Source organism: Alosa pseudoharengus, unplaced genomic scaffold (assembly GCF_046254945.1).
Source record: "Alosa pseudoharengus isolate Yale_2024_CS ecotype anadromous, Long Island Sound unplaced genomic scaffold, YU_APseudo_1.1 YU_APseudo_1.1_scf_1, whole genome shotgun sequence".
Classification (NCBI taxonomy): domain Eukaryota; kingdom Metazoa; phylum Chordata; class Actinopteri; order Clupeiformes; family Clupeidae; genus Alosa; species Alosa pseudoharengus.
The window spans coordinates 34,919,282-34,943,673 of NW_027468564.1; the positions used below are offsets into that span (position 1 = coordinate 34,919,282).

General features: G+C 39.3%; 1 protein-coding gene across 1 annotated transcript; it reads right to left on the minus strand.

Moving 5' to 3' along the window:
- Positions 1–338: 338 nt before the first annotated feature.
- LOC143118463 (polyunsaturated fatty acid lipoxygenase ALOX15B-like) lies at positions 339–23,184 on the minus strand. The gene is made up of 12 exons (XM_076279520.1): positions 23,058–23,184; positions 22,610–22,679; positions 22,112–22,215; positions 21,820–21,989; positions 17,109–17,252; positions 15,269–15,472; positions 12,749–12,835; positions 12,435–12,607; positions 12,072–12,193; positions 9,008–9,108; positions 1,240–1,410; positions 339–795 (listed from the first exon to the last, which is right to left on the minus strand). Exons 1-12 carry the CDS (start codon positions 23,182–23,184, stop codon positions 616–618), a joined length of 1,653 nt encoding a protein of 550 aa, XP_076135635.1. The 3' UTR covers positions 339–615.
- Positions 23,185–24,392: the final 1,208 nt, after the last annotated feature.

The following is a 24,392-nucleotide window of genomic DNA, read 5'->3' on the forward strand; positions in this document are numbered from 1 at the left end:
TTACTTGTAAATATGATCTAACAGTCCTTAAAATGTATTCACAGATTTCCTATATGTTTTTCATTATAACATGGCTGCACAGAGCTATGTGGTTGTTAATAGGCCTCTTGATACATGTAACACATTGGACTGTAAAATATTTGACGTCACATTATTATAGCACACTGTAGCCTGCATTGTAGCCACTACTGATGTGCTGGTCAGGGTTTTTAAACACACACACCCAACCATTTTGGAGGTTCATTCTTGCCTGACCCAACAAAATGTGTTAAACATCAATCCAAACCCAACACACAAATTCCAAATTTTAATATATGATTGTGACCATATCATGAAATGATTACAATGTTTCCTTATTTTACAACACATTCATGAAGGCTAACAAATAGGCCTACAATTGAGAGGCAATCCAATGTAGTTAATGCCTTGTCTAAAATAAAAACATAGGTTATTACAATTATTGGAAACTTCAAGATTTACTGATCAAAATAGCCTAAGCAAACCTTCATTCTCACACTCACACTCATGGGCACTACTAGAAAATGTGGGCCCTATGATAGAAAAAAAAATCTTTATTATTTATAGTAAGACAAAAGTAGGGACTACTGTATCCTCTCAAATGGCCACACTGTTGTCCACATTTTCAGGGTTCAAATAGGTGTAGGGAAGCTCCAGGTTCTTATTCCGCTGCTCAATACAAACAGACAACTTCTTCAGATTCTTCTGAAAATCCTCAATGAGATCGCAAGGAACTTTCTCATCAAACAAATCTTCTGGGAAATATCCAAGAGGGTACTGCAGAGAGTGAGATAACTCTGTGTATTGACATTGAACATGGCAGACTCAAATAGCCAAAGTGGATAATTAAATAATGTTTATTTTGGATATTTTATTTGCCCTTGTTTGAACATGCCGAGTACATGTTATTTAAAGTTACATGTATGGGTGAAGCAACCCCAAAACCTGGGTTATTCTTATGTAAACGTTATGCATTTATACAATTTACATACAGTATATTCCTACCCCTTGACTTAAGCGCCTTTCAACTTGGCACCTCTGGGGGCAGTAGTATATCAATAATAATAATAATAATAATAATAATAATAATAATAACAATAATAATAATAACAATAATAATAATAATAAAATCAATTTAGATTTTGTGTTATATTACTGTTTTTTACATGTTTTATATCTAATGACAATCTTAAAATGTGCCTTTGTGATGCACAAACTCACATGGTCTGTTGACTTTGTGCTTAGCAGTTCCAGGACAGCCATTCCATTCACCGTCGTACCCACATCAGGTAGGGTCTCCAGGATAGTGTCCATCGTGGTCTGGCCTTTCTCCTTGGGAGGGGCCTTTCTGAGGGCAGTGGGGTAGTTGGGCATCCAGCCACCGTATTCAAACTGCATGGGTGAATTTAAATACAAGGTATAAGAACTGTGTCATACATTTGACCATGTTGTTATAGCACCCCTCAGCCGCTGTGCTCCTCCAAGGAGTGCCGTCTGGCACTGCCACCACGACATCCACAGCAATCCAGACTATTTTCATCTGTGGTCGCCCGATGGTGGGACACTATCTTGATGGACTGAAATGCATGGTCTAAAGCGTATGGTTTAAGCCATTGATATTCAACCGGGGGTTTGTGACCCATAGGGCGTCCGCCAAATTATTTAATCTGAAGCATTTTTTTTCCTCTTCCAAAAATTAAAAAAGTCCTATAGGCTACATTAAACATTAATAGAACGTAGAAAAGATGCTTTCTATTTGTTGATAAAATAACATATAGGTGACCTATGACTCTTCATGCAGTCATGTGATCACCGTGGGAATCATGAGCAGCATTTTGCTTTCAAAACATATGGTAGGCTATGAAATACTGCATCCATCCTCAAGCTTAATTTTTTATCCCTCCTTAATTAAAATGTGATGGCTAACTGTAAAGCTGATGATACACAGGGCATTTATTTGGGCAATGTATATTGCTGGCAACACAGGGCAACTAATGAGGGCAATAGACAACTAGCAACCACGGCTAGTTAGCTAAATCCCATTCAATCTCAATGGAGCAATGGTAGCTAAAAATTTACTTGGAAAGAAATGATGTCTTCTTAATAACCTCAGCACATAAACATAGATGTTAATTGGTTTTTAAGCATTTGATGAAGTAAAATGTCCATTTTGAGTTTCAACATAAACACTTAGCGGAGTAAAAAGATATAAGAAGCCTCTCTTGTCCCTCGCTACTCTATCGTGACACTGCCATCTTTGTTGAAAATTTCAGAGGCTCACAGATGGTCATGTGATTCATTGCTAGCACTCTGATTGGATGATCTCAAAATGTTGCCCATAAGTATCCAAATCTTTCAGATAGAAACAGGGTAGGAATTTCACAGCGGCCACGACGGCCATGGCCGTCGTAGCCCCTTGCGTTGGCCTTGAAGCCCCTTTGAAAATCATAGGTTTACAGGCCACGGTGGCCTTGGTGCCCCCTTCTTTCAATATTCTGCTTTGTCCTACTAATAGCGATTTTTATTTAGCCTGTGGCCTGTCAAAATAATCTTAGCATTCACAGCGCAAATTAATTTAGTCTTTTACGCAGTGGAGAAAGTGACAGCGCAAGAAAGTGCGTCCAAATTCACCCATTCTTCTCAGTTGAACTACTCGCGAAGTAGCTATTCATCACACAGACATCACAAGTATCACATGAAAGAGCTTTTTCTCAGCTTTTAAACGATGTTAGCCGATAATTGCTGTGTTAAACGGTTCGCGAGAAAAGTAAATAATATAATTCAATATAATCATACATTCTACTGAAGGTTTTGCGTCCATGATCTCCCTACCCATGATCGATCTCCCTACCCATTCATCTATGTGGATACTGTTTTTAGAATTGATTAGATTAAGTGTTAGTATAATTTGTATTTTTGTAATTTGTATTTTAGTATATTTTTATATATTGTATTAAGTGTTAGTATAATTTGTATTTTAGTATATTTAGCATATTCTTATCTTCTACTGTCCTTACTGCTTAGTTGTGTTTTTATATTATATACTTTAACTACTCTTTCTGCTGATAAAGAATGTGTTGTGTTGTATGTATGCTGCTGAGACCTTGAATTTCCCCTGGGGATCAATAAAGTATCTATCTATCTCTATCTATCTATCTCGGTGGAATACTTCACGAACCCTTCTTTTAACACATGACAAACCACATATCAGAATAAACAGCAGACCTTACCGAACACAAAGGTGTAAAGCAGTCCCCTGTACAGTTAGCCGTTCCAGAGTAATCCAGTTTTGAATTTGCAGTAAATTTCGACATGCATGGATGTCTCCAAATTTGGGCTGTAAGTTTTACAATGTGTTTAAATTGTTCCACATGATTTCATAACGTGCCAAATACAAAATAAATGTTACAAATATCGCCTAGATATTGGTAAATCAGAGGACAGCTGACTAAGAGTTTGTGAAAGTAGCCTTAATGATCACAAAATGCTAAGTATGCATCTAGGCTATTTGAGTTTCTTAAAGCTGAGCTGTGCTACATTTAAATTGTTCAATACATGATTTCATAGCAGGCCAAATATAAAATACATTTTATATATAGCCTAGATATCTGTTTTTATTAGATGATCAGATGATTTACAGTTACATGTAATATGTCATGTTTCATGTTTTTGTAATGTTTCATACAGTGATGCAGGTCTACTGCAGTGAATAGGCTAAATACAACTTTGATCATTTTTATAGCCTACTACTGTATAGTTAACTTTGGCCTTGGTGCCCTGACATGTGGCCTTTGTGCCCCCCACCAAATATGCCCAACTGAAGGCCAAGTGGCCTTGCCCCCAGAATGGTGAAATTCCAAGCCTGGATAGAAACAGTGTTGCCAAATTTCAATGGGAGAGCAACATTGCCCAATAAGTTGTCCCGTGATTCATTGCCTTAAGGTAGAAAAAATGTCAATAATAAACAGAATAAATTGAAACGAGTTCTATAAAGCACCCCTGTTACAGATAATGTACATGTTAAAATGTGTAGGGGAGTGTGTGTTTGTGTGTGTGTGTGTGTGTGTGTGTGTGTGCGTGTGTGATTGACACTTAGTTCCAAATATAAGATAATGAACTTGCATGAACAAATTCAAATGGAATACCGTATTTTCCTGACTATAAGTTGCTTTTTTTTCTTCAGTTTGGCAGGTTATAAGAAAACGTTTTGGTCTCAGACCTTCATCAGGTAAATTTACCTGACCGGAATTTACCTGATGAAGGTCTGAGACCGAAACGTGTTTTAAATAAATAAATACGTTTTTGCATGCGGAATGGACAATGTGCGGGATCTCTTCTAAAACCACTAATTCATATTAACTGACATGAATCCTACATGAAACATTACCGTGCTCTCAAATGCACAAGTTCTGCACACTTTCAGTCAGAGATTAGTGCTTGCACTATGCCTGAAACACACGTGCATACCTAAATCCTCAAGTCATGGCCGGGATTCTATTTATAGCCAGGTCTCAGATTTGGACAAATAAAGGCCAGTAATAATTGCCTACATTTGTTTCGATTTAACTCATAAAAGAGCTCTTCTTAATATTTTATATTGTTGGTTGGTTTAATATGTTGCCAATGAAAAGTTCTCCAACAAAAAAGTTCTCCAACACGTCGCTCTCAAGGTACCAGTCACTTGCCGCCCCCTTCTGAGCTTGCCAGAGGCTGAAGCTATTATTGTGTTACAGTACATACTCCAACTGTTAAGCACTTTGAGCTGCATTCTGTGTATGAAAGGTGCTATACAAATAGATTATTATTAAGATTAATATTGTTATTATTATTATTATTATTATTATTATTATTATGAAGCAGTAGCCTACATTTAAATACAATTGTTGCTGTGAGGCATTCCAGCCTATGAATTTTATAAAAAGGTACATCATGCATAATAAAAAACTCATTTAGGCTATCGTAGACCTATTTGGCTATACACAATAAGGTTTCCATTACAGCACACCACATGTTCCATGAATGAAAGCGTAAATTAAATCCCAAACCAAACCGAACATCTTCTGCTTTTGCCTACCGTTATGCCACTCCAAACGAAACCTATGTCTCACAATAAAACACACCACATAAGAAATAAAGGCTTGCCTCGAATACAAGCTTGCCCCAATTAAAGGTGATGTGCTTTGCACAGCCTAAAAAACCCCAGCCATAATTTGAGGATTTTACAATAGTCGTTAGTCGAAAGCATTGTTGAATTTTTGCACTTTCTTTTAAATGTGCATCTTTTTTTCTCTCTCGTTCTCTTGGAGGTAGCCTGCCGAGGATTTGCTCTGCTGCCAGCTTGTGCCTATATATCGCCCAAAATGCTTGATTGCATTGCATTTTCCACATTTTTAGCTAAATTTTCATGTACCACATCGGCATTTTTGTTCAGTGAATCTTTTGTAAATTGCTAGTTACTGTCGGCCTTATTGCCTCAGCTTGCCACCATTCACTTCTCTGTCTTCCAGTAGAATTCTCAATATTTTTGGCCTCTGTGTCCCGTTACATAGTCTGTTCTGTTCTGGTCTTGGATTTTGTGAAATACATTTGCAATTGCGACTTATAGTGCGGTGCGACTTATATATGTTTTTTTTCTCTTCATGATGCATTTTTTTGACTGATGCGACTTATAGTCCGGAAAATACAGTATACTAAATCAAGTGTCCTACCATGGCACTTTCTTTTGGAATTTTTTGGGCTTAATGCCATTGAGGGAGGGGGATAAAAACAGCATTTTATGGTAACAGAGTTAGAGAACTTTAATATTTTTTTTTATATTTTATCTATCTTGTCTTCTAAAACCCCTTTAGATATATTTTCTTATTTTTTTTATGTCAAAACCATATCAAGGGAATTGTGGCAACATAAAACAAGAATAGAATAAGAAAAAGGTTGGCATTATCTTTCACAATTACTTTCAGATAAATGAGCTTTTGACATATTTTGCCACAGCAAAGAATGTATCCAACAGAATCATTTAAGATCAATGTGAAGCACCTAAGTACTGAACCAGTAAGGCAAATAAACACATGGGATGCCTTGGTGTCTCCATTTCATTGTGTTCCCATTAGAGTGTGGCAACCCGTGTCATAATATAAGTAAGGGATAATGGACGACACTCCCTTATAAGTAAGGGATAATGGACAACATGTTAAATATTAAGTTAATTTTATTTTTTGTTATCTCATTTGGATAGTTAAAGCTGTTTATTTCAAACTGTTACTATAGTCCCGCATGAATGGTTGCTACGCTGGAACACTAACCCGGGGATCTACCACCTAGACTACATATAAAACAGTCAAAACATTGATGGAATCAAAATAAGGCATTTTTATTTTTGTAAATTGAACTGCACGTTCCCCTTGATGGTGAAGTTTGATCTGCCGGCTCTCCAGTCCAGCCTCGGACAGCGGCTGAATGGCGGTAGTGCGCAGAGTGGTTGGTGAAGAGCAAGTCCAACAGCCTCACTGATGCGCGGCAGCAGGTGTTCATTGAAAGTAATTTCTGGTAGGCCGTAATTAGACATATTCAGCGCAGTGGTGTTTCTTTGCTGTTTTTCCTTGATACAATGTTTCAAATTAACGGTAGTTTTAACTGAACGTTCTAAAGAACTCGGGCAAATTGATACAAAATATTTAAGAAGGTTCTACTTCTAGCCGTGCAAATAACCGATTTTTACACGTTCTAAAGAACCTTCACAATGGGAAACTGAATCAATCAGTATAATTAATGTGTCATAATACACTATGCCTGGCTTGAAATGTTTTTAAATTTCACAGGTCATTGAATACCATGGTAATTATTAGTATGATATTCACATGCCCAAAATGCATATTTGGCTTAGCACCACCAACTGGCAACAGAAAGAATGGCAATTACATTGATGTCACATGATACATTTTCATGTACTCCTCCTAGATGTTTTTTCAGATTCATGTAAAAATTGGCAAACTTGATGCCAAGATTGCTCAGATGTTAAACTGTGATGGAATTGTTGATATGTTGTAATATGCTGAAATCACGCTAAAATGAATTTAAATTTGTTGCCTCACACAGAGACACAGAGAGAGAGAGAGAGACACAGATAGATAGACATACACACACACACACACACACAGAGACACACACTCAAGCACACACACACACATACACAAACAGACACACACACACACATGCTGAAATTACGTTAAAATGAATTTAAATGTGTTGCCTCACACAGAGAGAAAGAGACAGAGAGAGAGAGAGAGAGAGAGAGAGAGAGAGAGAGAGAGAGAAACACACACAGATATAGACATACACACACACAGAGACACAGAAACAGACACACACACACAGACACACACACACAGACATACACAGAGACAGACATGCATACACACACAGACAGACAAACACACACAGACATACACAGAGACAGACATGCATACACACACAGACAGACAAACACACACACACAGAGAAAGAGAGAGACACATACTCACACACACACACACACACACACACACACACACACACACACACAGATAGACACACACACACACACACACAGGGAGAGAAAGTGAGTATCTCTTCTCTGTCAGAGATACGAAGCAGAGGCAAATCCTGACCAAATCTGTGACACACACAGTCACAGACACAGACACACACACACACACACACACACACACACACACACACAGAGAGAGAGATAGACAGAGATAGATTGTGTGGAGTCGACACAGAACACACACACACACACACACATACAGACATTAGTAGAAACATAATACCAATGATATTCATGTATTTTTAGGATCACTTCTCAACCGTTCCACGATAGATCACAAAATGTTTGTGGTAAACTTTCAGATGCATCCTCATAGCCTATGTAATTGTAGTGTAGCGCCACATACTGAATGCTGTCACACTAAAATGTAACATAGCAGAAAATAATCTGAATGAACACCCTGAAACTTCTTATGTTAATAGATATTATGATTATGACACACAATCGGCATGCTTTGCTGGCGCCACCACCTGACCAAGCAGGAAATGTGCCAGAAATGGCCAATACCTTATCTGATTGATCTGAACTTTACATAATATTGGATATCATTATTGTGATGATATTCACTTGTGTAATTTCCATGCCTAACATAACGCCACCATCTGGCCAACCAGAAAGTGTATCAGAAATGTTCTTTGCTTAAATTAAATGGTCTGAAATTTCTCTGGTTAATATATATTATGATTATGATGACACCCAATGGGCCTGCCTTGCATTGCGTCCCCACCTGGCCAAACAAGTAAATGTGCCAGAAAATAACGCACAAAAAAATAGCACATGCATCAAATATGTACATTTCACAAACGCAGCAGGTCAGTGCTTTGTTGGATTCCGAAATGTCACGGGTTGCAGACCCAGGTGCTCGGACCCGCCATTGCCGCTTGTGGCTATATTATACACATATTTTTTCATAACCGTTGAGTTAGTAAAAGGACTGAATGTCCTGTGAATTAATAACTAGATGAAACATGTGACTGCAAGCTGCCTTTGAAATCAATGATAAGATGCAAGCTTGCTTGTTAAGGGCACGATGCAGAGAAACTTAAAAAAAGTTATTTTTTTTAACCTGAAAAAAACAACACTTACCCCAATAATATTCAAATGACTGAATAAACATCCTAAGGATATTCATCCAAGCAGACGAGTTGTTACAGTGACAAAGTCTGGCATATGAGTCAGATTCATAAATAATTACAGTACATCTTTATCTTAAAGAACAGTTTGCCCACTGTCCTTGCCCTACATATTGTGGATGTTTTACAAAGCATCACGTTAAGTATAATGTCTGCTTATAGAAACAACAACTAATAATGGCCTGACATTACTTCTTTGGAGAGATGCTTTGTGAGTGCAGTAATGTTGTTGATGGATCAAATAGATGCACAGACCTTGATAAGAAATTACCTGTCCATTGTTGACAGCAGCATGTTGAGCTGATGCAGTGAAGATCACCATGGTAACAAACTTGATGAGATCAGACACTGTCTGAAAAGACCCAGGTATTCCTAAGGGAAAGAAAGTGGAACATCAAAACACAGTATAGTGATACTATCTTTATCCAGGCAGGATCCTTCTAAAAATAATAGCAGATCAATTATTTTAACTTGTGAAGCTAGCGATAGATAGATAGATACTTTATTGATCCCCAAGGGGAAATTCAAGGTCTCAGTAGCATACAGACATCACACGCAACATGCACTTACAGCAGAAAAAGTAATATACATGTAAGTATATAAATATAAAAAACTCCACTACACAATAGAGACAGTAGAAGCTTTTCCCTTTTTGTATATCCCTTTTTATTTTTGTTCTGCTTATTAAATTCAATTCCATTTTTGTTTCATTAAAGGTGCAGTCAGCGATCATACACAATTTCAATTCAATAACATTTTTGTCACATTCGGCAATCATCTCTTCACAACCGCTAGCTGCCCATTCTGTGAGTACACTGTAAAAAACCTGTAGACAGCCCAGACTCCAAAAACTGGAAACAAGCAAAGTCGGTGCCAGCATGTCCCCTAAACAAAAACCGTCCCCTTAGAATTATAAGGTTCTATCTGACAATTTTTGTCAAAATTGAGTTATTTACATAATCTTATTCTGTGACACCTTAAGAAGATGAGGTGAGGTGTTTCTTGTAGTTGTATACATTTTTGGATATTATATCTGAAGAGGTTTTTTCCACTTATCAGTATAAGTCTATGGAATTCTAAGACTTTGAAGCTCAATATCTCAGAACTACTCAGAACGTAGATAGAACCCTATAATTCTAAGGGGACAAAACGAAACTCTGCGTGGAGTTTCTCTAGGAATACTGGAGGGAGGGATGAACTACTTCTCTGGGGTCATTGGGTCCTTGGTGAGAATATAATGTACGTTATTTTGCACAAAAGTGTGTGCTAATAAATGTATAAACATAAACAAATTCCTGCATAAACAAACGTGGCTTTCTGACTACACATTAAAAGAAGCTGTGTTTTTCATTTTTTATATGTATTAATTTATTTTAGAACAAGCTACAAATATCTACAGATTGTGAGGAAAGAATCGTTTTATAATGCCATGCTTTGTTTTCCCCAGATATCCTGTAAAGTTTGCATTCAAATCAGCAAGCATCAGCCTGGCTGTCTTGTAATACCTTTTTTTACCACATGTGGTGCTCTTGTAAATATAAAGCAAATTTCCAAGTACAGCTCGCTGCAGCCTGCGGGAAGGCAAGGCTTGACATCAAGCCCCGCCCACATCCAACTCAGCCATGTTTTCTTTGCCTACGTCACTCCCCATACGCTTTGGCTTTAGGCCTACTGCCGACAGCCCGGTAGCGAATTATATAGTATATTGTTTCATATTAGATGATAGAAACTGATGATTTAGGCTAAACACAAATTACATTTCATGCAACAACAGTGAATTTTTCATGTAGGCCTAGGCTAGACTGTAATTGGGTTCGTGTAGGCCTACTTTTTCGTTCATTTGATTTCCGGTTTTGAAACAATAACCATGCACATTCACAAAAATTGGTCATTTTAAATATTGATGACAATGTGTTCAAACGGAAAACGAGCCATATTTCATATAATTTAGCCCTCAAAAGTAGAACGGTGTGATGTTTCATTATCATGGACTATCAGTTTAACAGCAAGAATTCTCCATTACAACCAAATAGCCTACAAAGGGGCGATTTTGCTTTATTAACAACAGGTGAACCAGAAACATAGCCTGGCGGGCCATCCTATATCATTGAAATGTATAGTCTGGAATCGAACCATTCACCTCGCTTAATCCAAGGGGCGGGCAGAGAATTGTCTTTCAAACTGCCTAGGCATGCAATAGGCCAGCGCTACGACCATATCCGTATCCGGTCGGCAAAACGGCAAATACATCCTTCTTCAAAAGGAATGACTTAAGTGCATTGTGTTGCTCAACTTTCAAAGAAAGGCACAAATCCAACTCCTCCAAAGTTGACGCCAACGCCGATTCAAACAACCGCTCTTCGTTCGCCATAGCCACCTTCCTTGTTGTTCACCGTTGCAGGACTGTCGTTATCCTGTTAAGCCCGCCTTAAGACTCTCTAACAAAATAGAGCGCTGTGATTGGATGACGTCCACAGCGTCAGCCAATAGAAATCCCTATGGTTTGATACTAGACGTACAGGCTGAGCAAATTAATTTGCCGCCGCTAGGGTGCGTCTAGATTTCTAGGCTACCAGAAACATGTATTGTGTAACGTTAACCGGTTAGATCAAGCTCGACATCCTCATCTCAAATATAGGCTACTGCCCAGATAGCAAGCAGCTATCGGACCACCGGTAGATAGGCTACTTGTCAGCAACCCGCGATGGTAACGTAAGGCCACCGGCAGTCCGCCGTATAAATGAATAAAGAAAAGGTTGTCAAATCTGAGGCTCGTTAGCCCAGCGGACCGCGGTAGAACCGATGTGCAAAAACTCAGCGGTCCGCCGGCGACAGCGAAACCGGTGGGCCGCCGCCAGCCTCTTGCCATCTGGGTGGTTAACTTTGCTGGCTAGCTAGCCAGCTAGCTAGTTCCTATCTGACGAACGAGTAGTGTGACAACATCGTTCTTATGGAAACGTTGGTGCTGTTGCGAGTTGCTGCACTGGTTTGAATCCACAGTTTACGTGTTGAATTACACAATAAAACGTGTTTTGCAGTAAGTTGCTGGTTTGTAGAATGTAGCACTAGCAGCTCGCCCAGTCTCGTTGCGAGTCCTTGCTCTCTCTGCCAAATGGTGCCGACTGCCTCCCTCCCTCTCGCCGCCAGCAATTTTAAACTGCGTGACGTAATACAAAAAAACATGGCTGACTTGGATGTGGGCTGGGCTTGATGTCAAGCCCCGCCTTCCCGCAGGCTGCAGCGAGAGGCTCCTCCAAATTTGTGCAACAGTGCCGTGCCATCTGACTGCAATCATTTCATATGCGTCCAACCAAGGATATTATTTCTGCACACACCTGTTTCTTCTATTCCCAAGAATCCCTTGGAGAAAATTTCTCTGATCCAGCTCTGCAGTTCTGTGTCTTTCTGCACAACCCCATCAGATGTGTAGTAATGTTGCAAGACTCCTTTAACATACCTACAAATGGCCACACGCACACACACACACACACACAGAGAGAGTAGAATGTGTGATCTGTGTGCAAAACTACTCGGCATTTGCAGCACCTCTTGTGCAGATTGGGAGTTGAGAGCGCTAACAAGTGAGCTAAACCCCATGATGCTAGCATCGCTTTCTACCACGTCTTTGAAGGTGTCAGGTGGTTTACACAATGTACATAACGCACAGCCACATACCAGCTGGCAACCATTACACATACTTGTAGATGATGTTCCACAGTTCCATGCCATCATCTCTGTAGTAGTAGTTGGGGACGTCCTCCAGGCCTCTCTCAGAGATGTTGTCAGGCAGACAGAGGGAGCTGTAGGTCAGGGAGGCTGTTGCACGCTTCAGAAACTTACCCATCGTCATCTCACCACCAATGCCTGTATGCTAGGATTGTACACTATAATCAGTAACAAATTAAACAACTAAATGTGTGAGTACACAAAGGACAAAACTATCCACAATGAAAGTGAAAACACATGGTACAAATCTAACTAACAGTATATTTGTACTATGTTGTATGTTTACCCTTGCAAAGACTCCATCCTCCGAAATCAGCTGATTTCGTGCCATGATATTGATGTGGAGTGTGTATCGAGTGTGGGGAAAGAGGAGCTACAATTAAATAAATAACAAAGTGAACAGCTGGTCATTACATGAAACATTGCTCCATAACGTCCTATTAAAATAATTTACAATTTATTTAGGCTGGAAAGCAGTTTAACATATACTAAAACATCTGGACAGGCCACAGCTATAATGATAGATAGATAACTAGGATTTGGTCATGCAAAAATAGTAATTAATGTCTATTCTACATGTATTTACTATTTCCACATGTATTCATTCAGTTCAGATGGTTATTGAAAGGACTTAAATGTCTTAAGTCAGTGGTCCCCAAAAGTAAAGCCAGCTCACTATGCCTGGCTCTAAGAGAGGGCCAGAGACTCGAAGTATATCAGTAACCATAAATAGCTTAGTGCTGTGAACAGTGTACCTTAGTTGAATATTCCATTACATTTAAGCATAGGCTACTGCAATTTAATACCATTGTTAGCTGTGTTTATGTTGCCATCATGTCATATCAGTGTAAAATGTAGCTCAAATGAAATAATATTAATAAAAAGACTTTTCCCAAAAGCATTCCCAAAAGTATTAGCAGGGAGTCCCAAAAGTATTTTATTCAAAAATGTGTGAACTCTGTGTCTATGCATACACAGCTCAAGTTGTGAACAAGCAATTAATTTAAAGTTCTCAAACAAGTTTTATGAAGTGCTGGCAAAAACATCTGAAATGACCACCATTCTAACTTTCACTCACCTGATGAGAACTCTGTGAACGAGTGAATAAAAATAGAAATAATTATCCCAGAAAGTCCCAGAAATATGACTTGAATAGAAGTTAGTTAGTTATTAACAATTAATTGATAAACTTCTAGGATCCTTTCAGCACTGATGCAGTCAGCATAGGCTTCTTATATTGATTGCAGGTAGGCCTACATTTCATTCTGTTTTCAATGGCAAACGCGAAACAGCTCCAAAACAACCACCAGTGGACAAAAAGAGTATTACATGTGTACTGTTAACACTCACCATAGATAATGAATGGGGGAAATTACGGAGTTTATAGTTTGACGATGTCGTACTCCCGTGCGGGACAGATGCTATATACCACGGACATGTTTTGGGGGGCCACCCAAAATGAGGTGGCGGGCCGTATTCGGCCCGCGGGCCATAGTTTGGGGACCACTGTCTTAAGTGAAGAGCTGCCAGATGGTCATTAGTGACCAATAGTTTCATACAGTTGAAACCAGCCCATGCGTGCCAGATACTATCAGAATCCAGGGCAGACTTTCCAAATCCTGTTTTATTTCCACTTCATGTATCATTGGGGTGTATTCAGGTCTCAATCTGGATTATTTTTCTTTAGTTTTAGCTTGGATTCTTTTGTGAACTCTCCTCACAACGTTCTGAATCTCTTTCTGGCTCAATTACATATCATAGCATGTACAGTCTGATCAGCCCATATGAAGGCTAGTGGTCTGTGTACTTCACGACCATTCAGTTTCCATTTTGAAATGGAAAAATAAACATGGAAACAGCAAGCAACGCGATTTCAAACAGCGCATTGGTATTTTGATGGTCACTGGTACATTTGAAGGAATCTGCTTGCACACGACACCGTAAGGAACAGTTATTCCACTAACTAAAACCTGTTTGTGACTAGCAGAGTATAGGCTATACATATCTGTACTGGTCCATTATTTGAACTCATAGGCAAAGTGAAACTAACTTCACCATGGTGTCATAGTCAATGACAAAACAGTTATACACTTACACAACTACTTTCACTATTGACTGACAAGGGGTTACCATCGAAAACATAGCCTGAAAAAAGCAACTCTTACCCCAATAATGTTCAAATGGCTGAATAAAAAACCTAAGGACATTTATCCTGCAGAGAAATTGCTACTTAGGCTACATCTCATGACAGTTCGTCTTCAGCTTTGCTACATGTGCGCCTTTTGCTATAGACCAGGTTTTTCTTGTTCAGTGGCGTAATGGTTTTTAGATGTTGTAAGATAGCAATTTTTAGATAAGGCGCCAGACCACACCTTATGTCGTTAATTGCCACACCCCTGTGCACATTGTTTAATAAAAGTGCAGCACATGGCGAAAAATCCGTCACTACCTGGGTGTAACATAAGAGTAAACTCTGTGTCAGTGCTTTGCGTCACGTTTCTGATCGCCAAGTAGGGCCCTAGGTGTCGAAGACAGCACAGGTATTTTAATTTCCCAATTTCCATTTATATGCATTGCATATAAAATCAGATAACGGGTTGTATTCCACCTTTCAATTTTATTGTCAAGTAGAAACGGTCATTTCTTGTTTTTTGTTTTCCATTTTCAAAACGAGAAGACAGCTGTGAAGTACATGGACACCAATGCACTGCAGAATATGTTTGTTTTAATTATAGGCCAGGTCCATGTCAGATTCCATTCTTTCACACAAGTTGATGTCACAGACCACTCAAAACTAAAAAAATACCTTGTAAAGCGGGTGCTGAGATGGGAGGTTCCGCAACGTTGCCACGGTGAACACCTCAGACAGCAGGTGAGTTCTTAGCAGGTGAAAGTCGAGCTCATGCACGCTGAACTCTGCAGCTCTCACAAAGATCTTAGCCAGCAGCCAGTCATGCTTGGGGTCGGTGGGCAGGAAGATGGGGTTCTCAGGTCCAGCCTCTTGCCTTAACTATGGAAATGAATCCATAAATCTGCATAATATGGTAAGTGCCGACCATTTCATTTACCCTGTGTTAGAAAGGATGGCTGGCCAAAAGTCCACATTATATTCCCATTGAGGTGCTATATTAGCATAATAATTATATGATATTAGACTATAAATATTGTGAATGTGGGGCTCTGGAGGTAGAGAAGTTGTCCAGCAACCTGCAGATTTGAGACTCCTCTTGACCCTGTCGAAATGTCCTTGAGCAAGACACTCAACCCCAGAGCTCCGATGAGCAGGTTGGCGCCTTGCATGGCAGCCTCCGCCATCGGTGTATGAGTGTGTGTGTGAATGGGTGAATGTAAGGCAAGAAATTGAAAAGTTCCTTGGAAAAACAAGCACTATACAAATGCAGTCCTTTTACCCATGCTGTCTCTGCATTTATATCCACAACTAGTATTGAATGCCCCACAATTTGTTGGGTTCCATCAAGCACGTCTGTTGCATATGGGGCGTGCCACCACGATATGAGTCCAGTTTGAAATCTCAGCAAAAAGTTCTGAGAAAATCAGCTTTAAAGTTTGTGAAGTGTAAATGAGCGCAGCTTCACACAGGCGGTAAAACTAGTGAGGCATTCGTATAACTTGTGAGGTAGCCTATAATGTTCTATCAACTTCTAAAGACAACAAGGAGAAAATAGCCTAATGCTAATTGTTTTTAAATAGGTCGCCAACTCAAAACAAATTGAGTCGGACCTATCTATAAAAGCTGCTACACACAAAATAGTTGCGTGAACGGGGCTGAAATGTGCGTACGCATCTTTCACCGCCAACGTAAAGCTTACGCAAAGCGACATCTAATGGGGAAATCACAAAATAAAACTCAAATAAAGCTTCATTACGTTACTACCTTTGTGATCACTATCATTCATCCATATTGCAGGCTATGAGGTTTGTAGCCAATGCTGCAGCCAAATAGGTTTACACTAAACTGCAAACATTTTCAGTAAATCACAACCAGAATTCTAGCTGATATGAAATAATGCCCGACGCATTATTAGCCATTTGATTATTTGTACATATTTTAGTCATTTTTCAACCCTCTCTGCATTCAAATCGCGAATCTCGAAATGGATTTCCGTGACACTGGACACATTTCGTTGTGGCAGTGGCACGCCCCATATGCTTATACAGATATGTGTACAAACTGTGATTGGGGTGGAGGGTGGGATTGAAGGGAAGGGAGGGGAGGAGTATTCCTGTATTGTGTTTATGTTGGCCTTGCAATGTCATTGTGGAATGAATTTCATGAACTCATGTTTTATGTACTCTGTATTGGAAAATAAACTGTGATTGGTCCACATCCCTCCCCAAACCCGCCCCTAATTTCCCCAGTAGAAAAAAGCCAACCAGAAGCCAGAAACCCCAGACCAGAGCACCCAGCTCAGAAGTGGGACCCACTTCCTCGAGTCTGGCCAGGTAGAGAGGAAGGAAACTAAGATCTAGCACTTACCACTCGACTATCCCCCTTCTACAACTGTCACTCGATTAGTTCTTATTGCTGTGTTAAGACCTCACTATTTTCCCTCAAATTCAAAACTTGATTGCCATTTGCCATTGTGGTGCACATACTATACTTCCTTTTGTTCAGGTGTGTTTACCTGTATGGCGATGGGCAGCATCTTGTTCTCATGGTTGAGGTGGAGCAGCACCAGTGGAGCGGTGAGAAAAAACTGTTTGTTTTTCAGTTTATTTCCATCAAGTCCATCCAGCATCTTGTAGTCACACAGGAAGATGTTCCTTTTCTGGATGGATTAGATGTAGTTGAAGGCAAACAACAAACTGAGTGTCTTGAAAGGCTCTTCAAAAATAAAATGTATTATTATGACCGCCGCGCAGCGAAGCGGCGGTCATATAGGTTTAGTCAGATTTGTTTTTTTTTTTTCTTTTTCGCATGCCCAAATTTCCGTCAATGAGTCCCGGGACACTGAAAGACCGGGGTACACGAAACTTGGTGGGCATGTAACCCCACATGGATAGCATGGAACCATCGTTTTTCGTTTTGATCTGTAGCCCCCCCGCTGGACTGGACCCCCCGAAAGGAGGGTAGGGCAGACACAGTTTTCTGTGAATATCTCGAGAACCGTAGGGTTTAGGAGGACCATTGTTTTTTTGTATGTTGATCTCAAGGGGCCATGTCAACCCATTCCATAACCACTCATTTCATGTATAGCGCCACCTAGTTAAACACAAAAAAGTAAAAATGAGGTGTTGTAATCGCAGGTATCTGTGACCTAACATAGTCAAAACTGCACGAAATTGGAAGTGTAGGATCATTATGACCCCCTTTGTATGCACGCCAAGTTTCGTGGAATTCCGTTCATGGGGGGCCACACAATAAATTAATTTATGTTACTATACACCAACTGGCCTGTAGGTGGCCGGAGACAGTTTTCTGTGAATATCTCGAGAACCGTAGGGCCTAGGAGGTCCACCTTTTTTATGTATGTTGATCTTAAGGGGGCATGTCAACCCATCCCATTACCACTTATTTCATGTATAGCGCCACCTAGTTAAAAATTAAAAAGCAAAAAATTAGGTGTTTTCATCACAATATCTCTGGCTGATAAGGTCAAAACTGCACGGAATTAAAAGTGTAGGATCATTATGACACCCTCCGAATGCATGCCAAGTTTTGTGTACTTTCATTCATGGGGGGCCTTACAATAAAATAATGTATGTGTACATTTAGTGACGTACACCAACAAGGATTCCCGGTACACTGAAAGACCGGGGTACACAAAACTTGGTGGGCATGTAACCCTACATGGATAGCATGGAACCGTCGTTTTTCGTTTTGATCTGTAGCCCCCCCGCTGGACTGGACCCCCCGAAAGGAGGGTAGGGCAGACACAGTTCTCTGTGAATATCTTGAGAACTGTAGGGACTAGAATGACCATTTTTTTCCATATGTTTGCCTCCAGGGGTCATGTTAACCCATTTCATGTACACACATGTGCACAAACAGATACACACACACACACATACATTCACAGTAATCATACGTATGACACATACTCACACAGTAGACATATGTACGCTTGCACAGGCACATACACAGGCACGCACGCACACACACACACACACACACACATAACATAAACATGAACATGCACACATGCACACAATTCAAGAATTTCTCAGAATTATGAACAGGCAAGATGGAGGTGGGGTTGTATAAAATGAATTTTACATGTGAAATCTATGAACTAATCATGTTTTGGTACTTGTTGTCTAGCAGATATCAGTGAGAATTGAGTGTGGATAATGCAATTTAGTGAGACAGTTAGAATCATATAGGCCTTTCAGCGTGATTTATTTTTGTGGAAAAAATGTGCTGGACTGGGTGGCGGTCATATTTTGTACCGCTCTGCGGTACATCTAGTTATTATTATTAGCATTATTGTTAGGTGTCATTGCAAGATATTTTTGTGTATCGAGAGAATGTGCGCTTATTATGACCGCCGCGCAGCAAAGCGGCGGTCATATAGGTTTAGTCAGATTTTTTTTTTTCTTTTTTGACACATACTCACACAGTAGACATATGTACGCTTGCATGCACAGGCACATACACAGGCACACACACAAGCACGCACACACACACACACACACACACACCCACACACATAACATAAACATGTACATGCACACAATTCAAGAATTTCTCAGAATTATGAAAAGGCAAGATGGAGGTGGGGTTGTATAAAATGAATTTTACATGTAAATCTATGAACTAATCATGTTTTGGTACTTGTTGTCTAGCAGATATCAGTGAGAATTGAGTGTGGATAATGCAATTTAGTGAGACAGTTAGAATTAGGGGTGTAAAGATTAACCGATACGTATCGGTATCCGTTTTTAACGTGTAAGATACGGCTACATCGATATGTGAAGCCCCGTATCGGAATAAAACTGAAATGAACCGGTCGTTATATCGATTTACTTGTTACAAATCGGTTCATAACCTTTTCTGCTCGCTCAGACTCTGATTTACGTTGCAAGTAGCGCGTTCGTCCCACTTCCTGTTTTGAAACTACACGTGGCACGGATTTGTGGGTAATGAAGTTCATTTTGGGCTACACTCATTGCCCAAAGTAGACAAAGGACTTCATTACCCATACATCTACTGCAACTTAAGCACGTGACAACTCGCACTCTGTCGGTGTTTGACAGATTTTACTTTTTTGTTTGTCAAAATCCAGCTTGAAATTAAACACTATAGCATTCCTAAACGGCAACGATAGTCTGTAGAGTAGCCTTACGTTTGATGAAGGGATTTCCTTAATGTTAAAGAATAATTTGGCCCTTGCTGCTTAAACGATGTAGGCCTACAAATTATTATTATTTTGTTCATATTCACACAGACTTGGAACAAAATAGGCCCAGTTCATTGATATGTAGGCCTACTTTGTTCTTGTAGGCTATGAGAAAAGGCCAAGATTGTCTTAAGCACCGTTTTATTTTATATTTTATTTCGATATTGTCTTACCTCAACAATAGGCTACAGCTCCTTGAAAACAATCAGATATAACTCTATAAAATCTATAAAAAATTATTTTTATGTTGTATTTGGCTGCTTTGTTAGGCTGAAATGTAGACTATTCTTTTTTCATTTCAATACAATATATGATACAAACCTCAGTTTGGATAATCATATTCACACATTTGTTTTTGCCTAATTGACATGACCATGATAATTGATAATATAAAATTAATGTGCACCTTAAGCAAATGATACAAATCTTTCAGAATGCTTTCCATTCTTCAACTGCATCGAACTGCATCGAATCGCATTGCATCGAATCGTACTGAATCGTTTTTTATGAACATGTATCTTTTCTTGTATCAAATCGTGCCCATGTATCTAGATGTGAATCGTATCGTCTTTTACATGAGAGATTCACACCCCTAGTTAGAATCATATAGGCCTTTCAGCGTGATTTATTTTTGTGGAAAAAATGTGCTGGAATGGGCGGCGGTCATATTTTGTACCGCTCTGCGGTACATCTAGTTTTACTAAATTGTGCACACGTTTTACTAAATTGTGCACTCATTTTACTAAATTGTGCTCTCAATTTACAACAATTAAAATGAGAGCACAATTTAGTCAAATGAGAACACTATTTAGTAAAAAGTTTTACTAAATCGTGCACACGTTTTACTAAATCGTGAGCACGATAGACTAATTTGAGAGCACAATTTAGTAACATGAGTGCACAATTTTAGCCTGACATTGTCATACTCAATTCTAGTCAGAATATAAGTCTGATACTGCTCCATTGGGACATAATTATGGGGCGTGTTTCAACCGATACAGGGGGGGAATGCCTCTGCACTCAATTGGATAGCCCTAACCAATCAGAGCAACGAAATAGCTTACCTGAGGTGTAGGAAGAAAACACACGAACCATCCTTCTTCTCCACAAATACCTTAACATTGTTTGTTGGTCTTTTGTAAAAGTTAGTGCCGTCAATAACTCCTAGCCTACAACACTCATTAGCGAAATCTAAGATATACCTAGTAGGGTAGGCTATTAGGAAAAAACTGATGGCCTATATCCCCTCCGTTTTTAAAAATAATTCTGTTGAACACTGATATGCTACAAACATGTTAAACAGCTTGGAAAGGCTGTCGCAAATCCCTCAAACAGGTGGTCAATTAGAGATTTCAAACGAACGAGGGAACATGTTGCAATGCAACAGCGCTGTTTTCCCTTGATGAAAGTGAAACCACGAGTTTTCCCACATCTCAACTTTGGCCAAAGTTTTCAGAAATAATCGTTTTCAGTGATACAAATCTCATTAAATAATATGCATTTTCCATATGGGGTCTTAAAAGCCATGTATCCTTCTAGCCACAGCGTTTTTGTTTCAAACATAAGCCTTATCTAAGCGTGCTCAGATGACGTGATAGACCAGGCGCTGTTGCTCACCTGTCCATCATCGTAAAGGTCGATTTGATTGGTCCGCCCGATCTAGGGCGGACATACTTGCTCCACAATGGAGCAATGCCAGACCGAACTTCCCGACCTCAAATGTTGTGGGCGGGACTAAGTTCGGAATGGCACCCAGGCTAGCACAATTTAGTAAAATGTGAGCACGATTTAGTAAAACGTGCGCACGATTTAGTAAAATGTGCACACAATTTAGTAAAATGAGCGCACATTTTCTGGATATATACCAAAAAATATCTTGCAATGACACCTCCTGGGCTCCGTAAGCATCAGTTAATTGAATGAGTAAAAAAAGTGAATAAAAGTGAATCCATTGATGACTTCTACTGCTAGACTATTGAATGACTGTAATGCCTACTTTTATTTCTGCCTCTAAGGTGCTTTTTCCAAGAAGGCCTCTGACCATCTCCTCTGTGACGGGGAAGTTTCTGGGCAGCTTTTCGCAGCACTTGATCACCATGGGGTTGATGCCATTCAGGAACTGGTAGCCAAAGAACCAGTCTTCTTTCCAGTGCTCCCTAACATATTCTGCAAAGGATGGCAAGTCAGAAAAACATATGCTCTGATGTACAGGTCAGCCGGTACTTTGTTTTTAACTACAGAAATTATGAACAGCTCATTGACAATGAGATCTTGTTTAAGATGAGTACCCAAGGTTTTGTTTCTCCTTCCACAAAGGATTGCTTTCAGTTTTTCCATGCTATCCCACAAACCTCTGGAATTAGTTAGTCCTATTAGCTTCAAACGAAATATCCTAAAGACAAATCATTGGTAGACATTTCATTAATAACAATAAATGGTAAAAAAAAAAAAAAAGTTTAAAAAGGCAAAATACATGCTGGTGTGTTTGCTGGGACCTTCTCCATATTAGCATAGAAGTTAATTATATTTTGAATAGCAACCATTGCTTTTTTGTTTTGTTTAATTACTTAGGTACTTACTGTATTACTGCTGTGAAGCTAAACTCTGAATTCTTTGTGAAAGAGAACTGGAGTTCAGCAGGCAGTGCATAGGAAGAATCAAAATCAATAAAGTGGGGGGCCTCATGCGGCAAATCATTGTACGCACGCCACCTGTGAGAACAGTATACAGTCAGTTGAAAAAATATTTAATTTAGCTGAATCTAACCCTGTGTGCTGTCCACAAACCTATATGTGTCCTGTTGTTTTTTTAGCAGCTCCTGCCTTTCGGTTTTGTTGTCCGGGGAAACAAGCAAAGCTGAAATGGAAATGTATTAAGAACACTGTTAATTGACAACCTGAATACGTCTTACATGTTTATGGTAATATAACCCAAAGCAAAACTATGCAGCATTTTACAAATGTTTAGCCATGTTTTGAGAAAAGCTACTTTTGGCATCATCCTCAAATGAATACTGTATTAACAATCAAATTGAGTAATTTGAATATGCATGCCAGGAATATGCGTAACAGGAATTTGTCTGAACTGCAGTATACAAAACTGTGTGTGTGTGTGTGTGTGTGTGTGTGTGTGTGTGTGTGTGTGTGTGTAGTACATTTGCAAGACATTAGCAATGGATTCAGTAATGAATTCTCAAGTACAACAGTAATTGTTAAGTCTATCCCTAGTGCCTACCTTTGGCAGGTCTTAATACAAGCTTCTCATTAGGGGCCAGCCAGCGGTAGCATGGAAACAGAATTGTATCGCCTTCAGGTGTTGTAACCAAGATCTTATCACAAAACCAGTGGTTGAAAAGCTCCATAGATGTCTCGGAATGGAGTTGGACAAGTACGAGCTCCCCCACGGCCTCTTTACATTGTACCTTAAATTCCAACCTCTGTAAAGACATATGAAAATATGCATATGCGATTTTAAGACACTATATAAAGTTTGTTTGTTTTAAATCAACCAGAAAGGGCACTAAATGCTTAAATGTTAAAAGCTTAATAGCGTCAATGTTATTCTATTGCTGTAGCTGTATAAGTATAAGTATAAGTATGTATACTGTAAGTATAAGTATACTCTTTTGATCCCGTGAGGGAAATTTGGTCTTTGCATTTAACCCAATCCATGAATTAGTGAAACACAAACAGCACACAGTGAACACGCAGGGCCCTATCATGACATTCTAAAGTGCATCGTCACTCGTCAAAAGTCTATTCAAATTTAGTAGGATATCCAGTTCACATTGGGAGGGGTTTCGCTATCAAAAGTGGAGCGCATGGCGTAACAAGGTGTTCCTAGGTCTTTTAATCAGTCATATGGGTGTGTTTGGGGCGTAACATCATTTTAAACCAATGAGAATGACATCTGTCATTCCCTTCAACGGCGCAACGCGCGATATGTCAAATAAATGTATCGGTATTTTGGCATTCAAAGGCGCATTTGAAGGAGGCTGCTTGCGAGACCGTAGTCATTCTTAAAACATGCTTTACTAAAACCTAGCATAGCCTTCACGCATTTGCACTCGTCTATTTGAACTCATTGGCAAAGTGAAACTAACTTCACCAAGGAGTCAGTCAACGACAAGACAGTTATATGCAGTTACTTTCACTATTGACTGACAATGGGTTACCACGGAAAACATAGGCTGGAAAAAGCAACACTTACCCTAACGTTGCTCAAATGACTGAATAAAACAACTAGTCTAGGTCCTGGGAAAGATTTGTATGCACTTCATTTAGCGGAGAATATCTCAACTGTTATAGACTAATATGACCCCATTGAACAACGTGGGATGTGTGCCAAAATCGCTACCCGAGACGAAAGTCCTGAAAATGACCACAATAGGTGACACTATTATCACATTATAGGTGAATGGGACTTTTTTTCCCTTTATAGATATTCTCATAAACTTCTACCAGTTTAATCTTCATAATAAGAGAAATACTTTTTGTATTACACTTTGTCTTAAAAATAAAATAAAATATGCAAATTAGCCAATATCTCATTAAATATGCGTACATAAAC

What these genes read in the sequence shown, in the direction of transcription:
- LOC143118463 (XM_076279520.1), bottom strand. Translation starts at nt 23,184, where the DNA reads ATGGAGCTTTTCAACCACTGGTTTTGTGATAAGATCTTGGTTACAACA. An exon ending in CTCAGCACCCGCTTTACAAG is followed by an intron (nt 12,836 to 15,268) that starts GTATTTTTTTAG and finishes ATTTAATTGTAG; the next exon opens with CTCCTCTTTCCCCACACTCG. An exon ending in CTGTGGAACATCATCTACAA is followed by an intron (nt 12,194 to 12,434) that starts GTATGTGTAATG and finishes GGCCATTTGTAG; the next exon opens with GTATGTTAAAGGAGTCTTGC.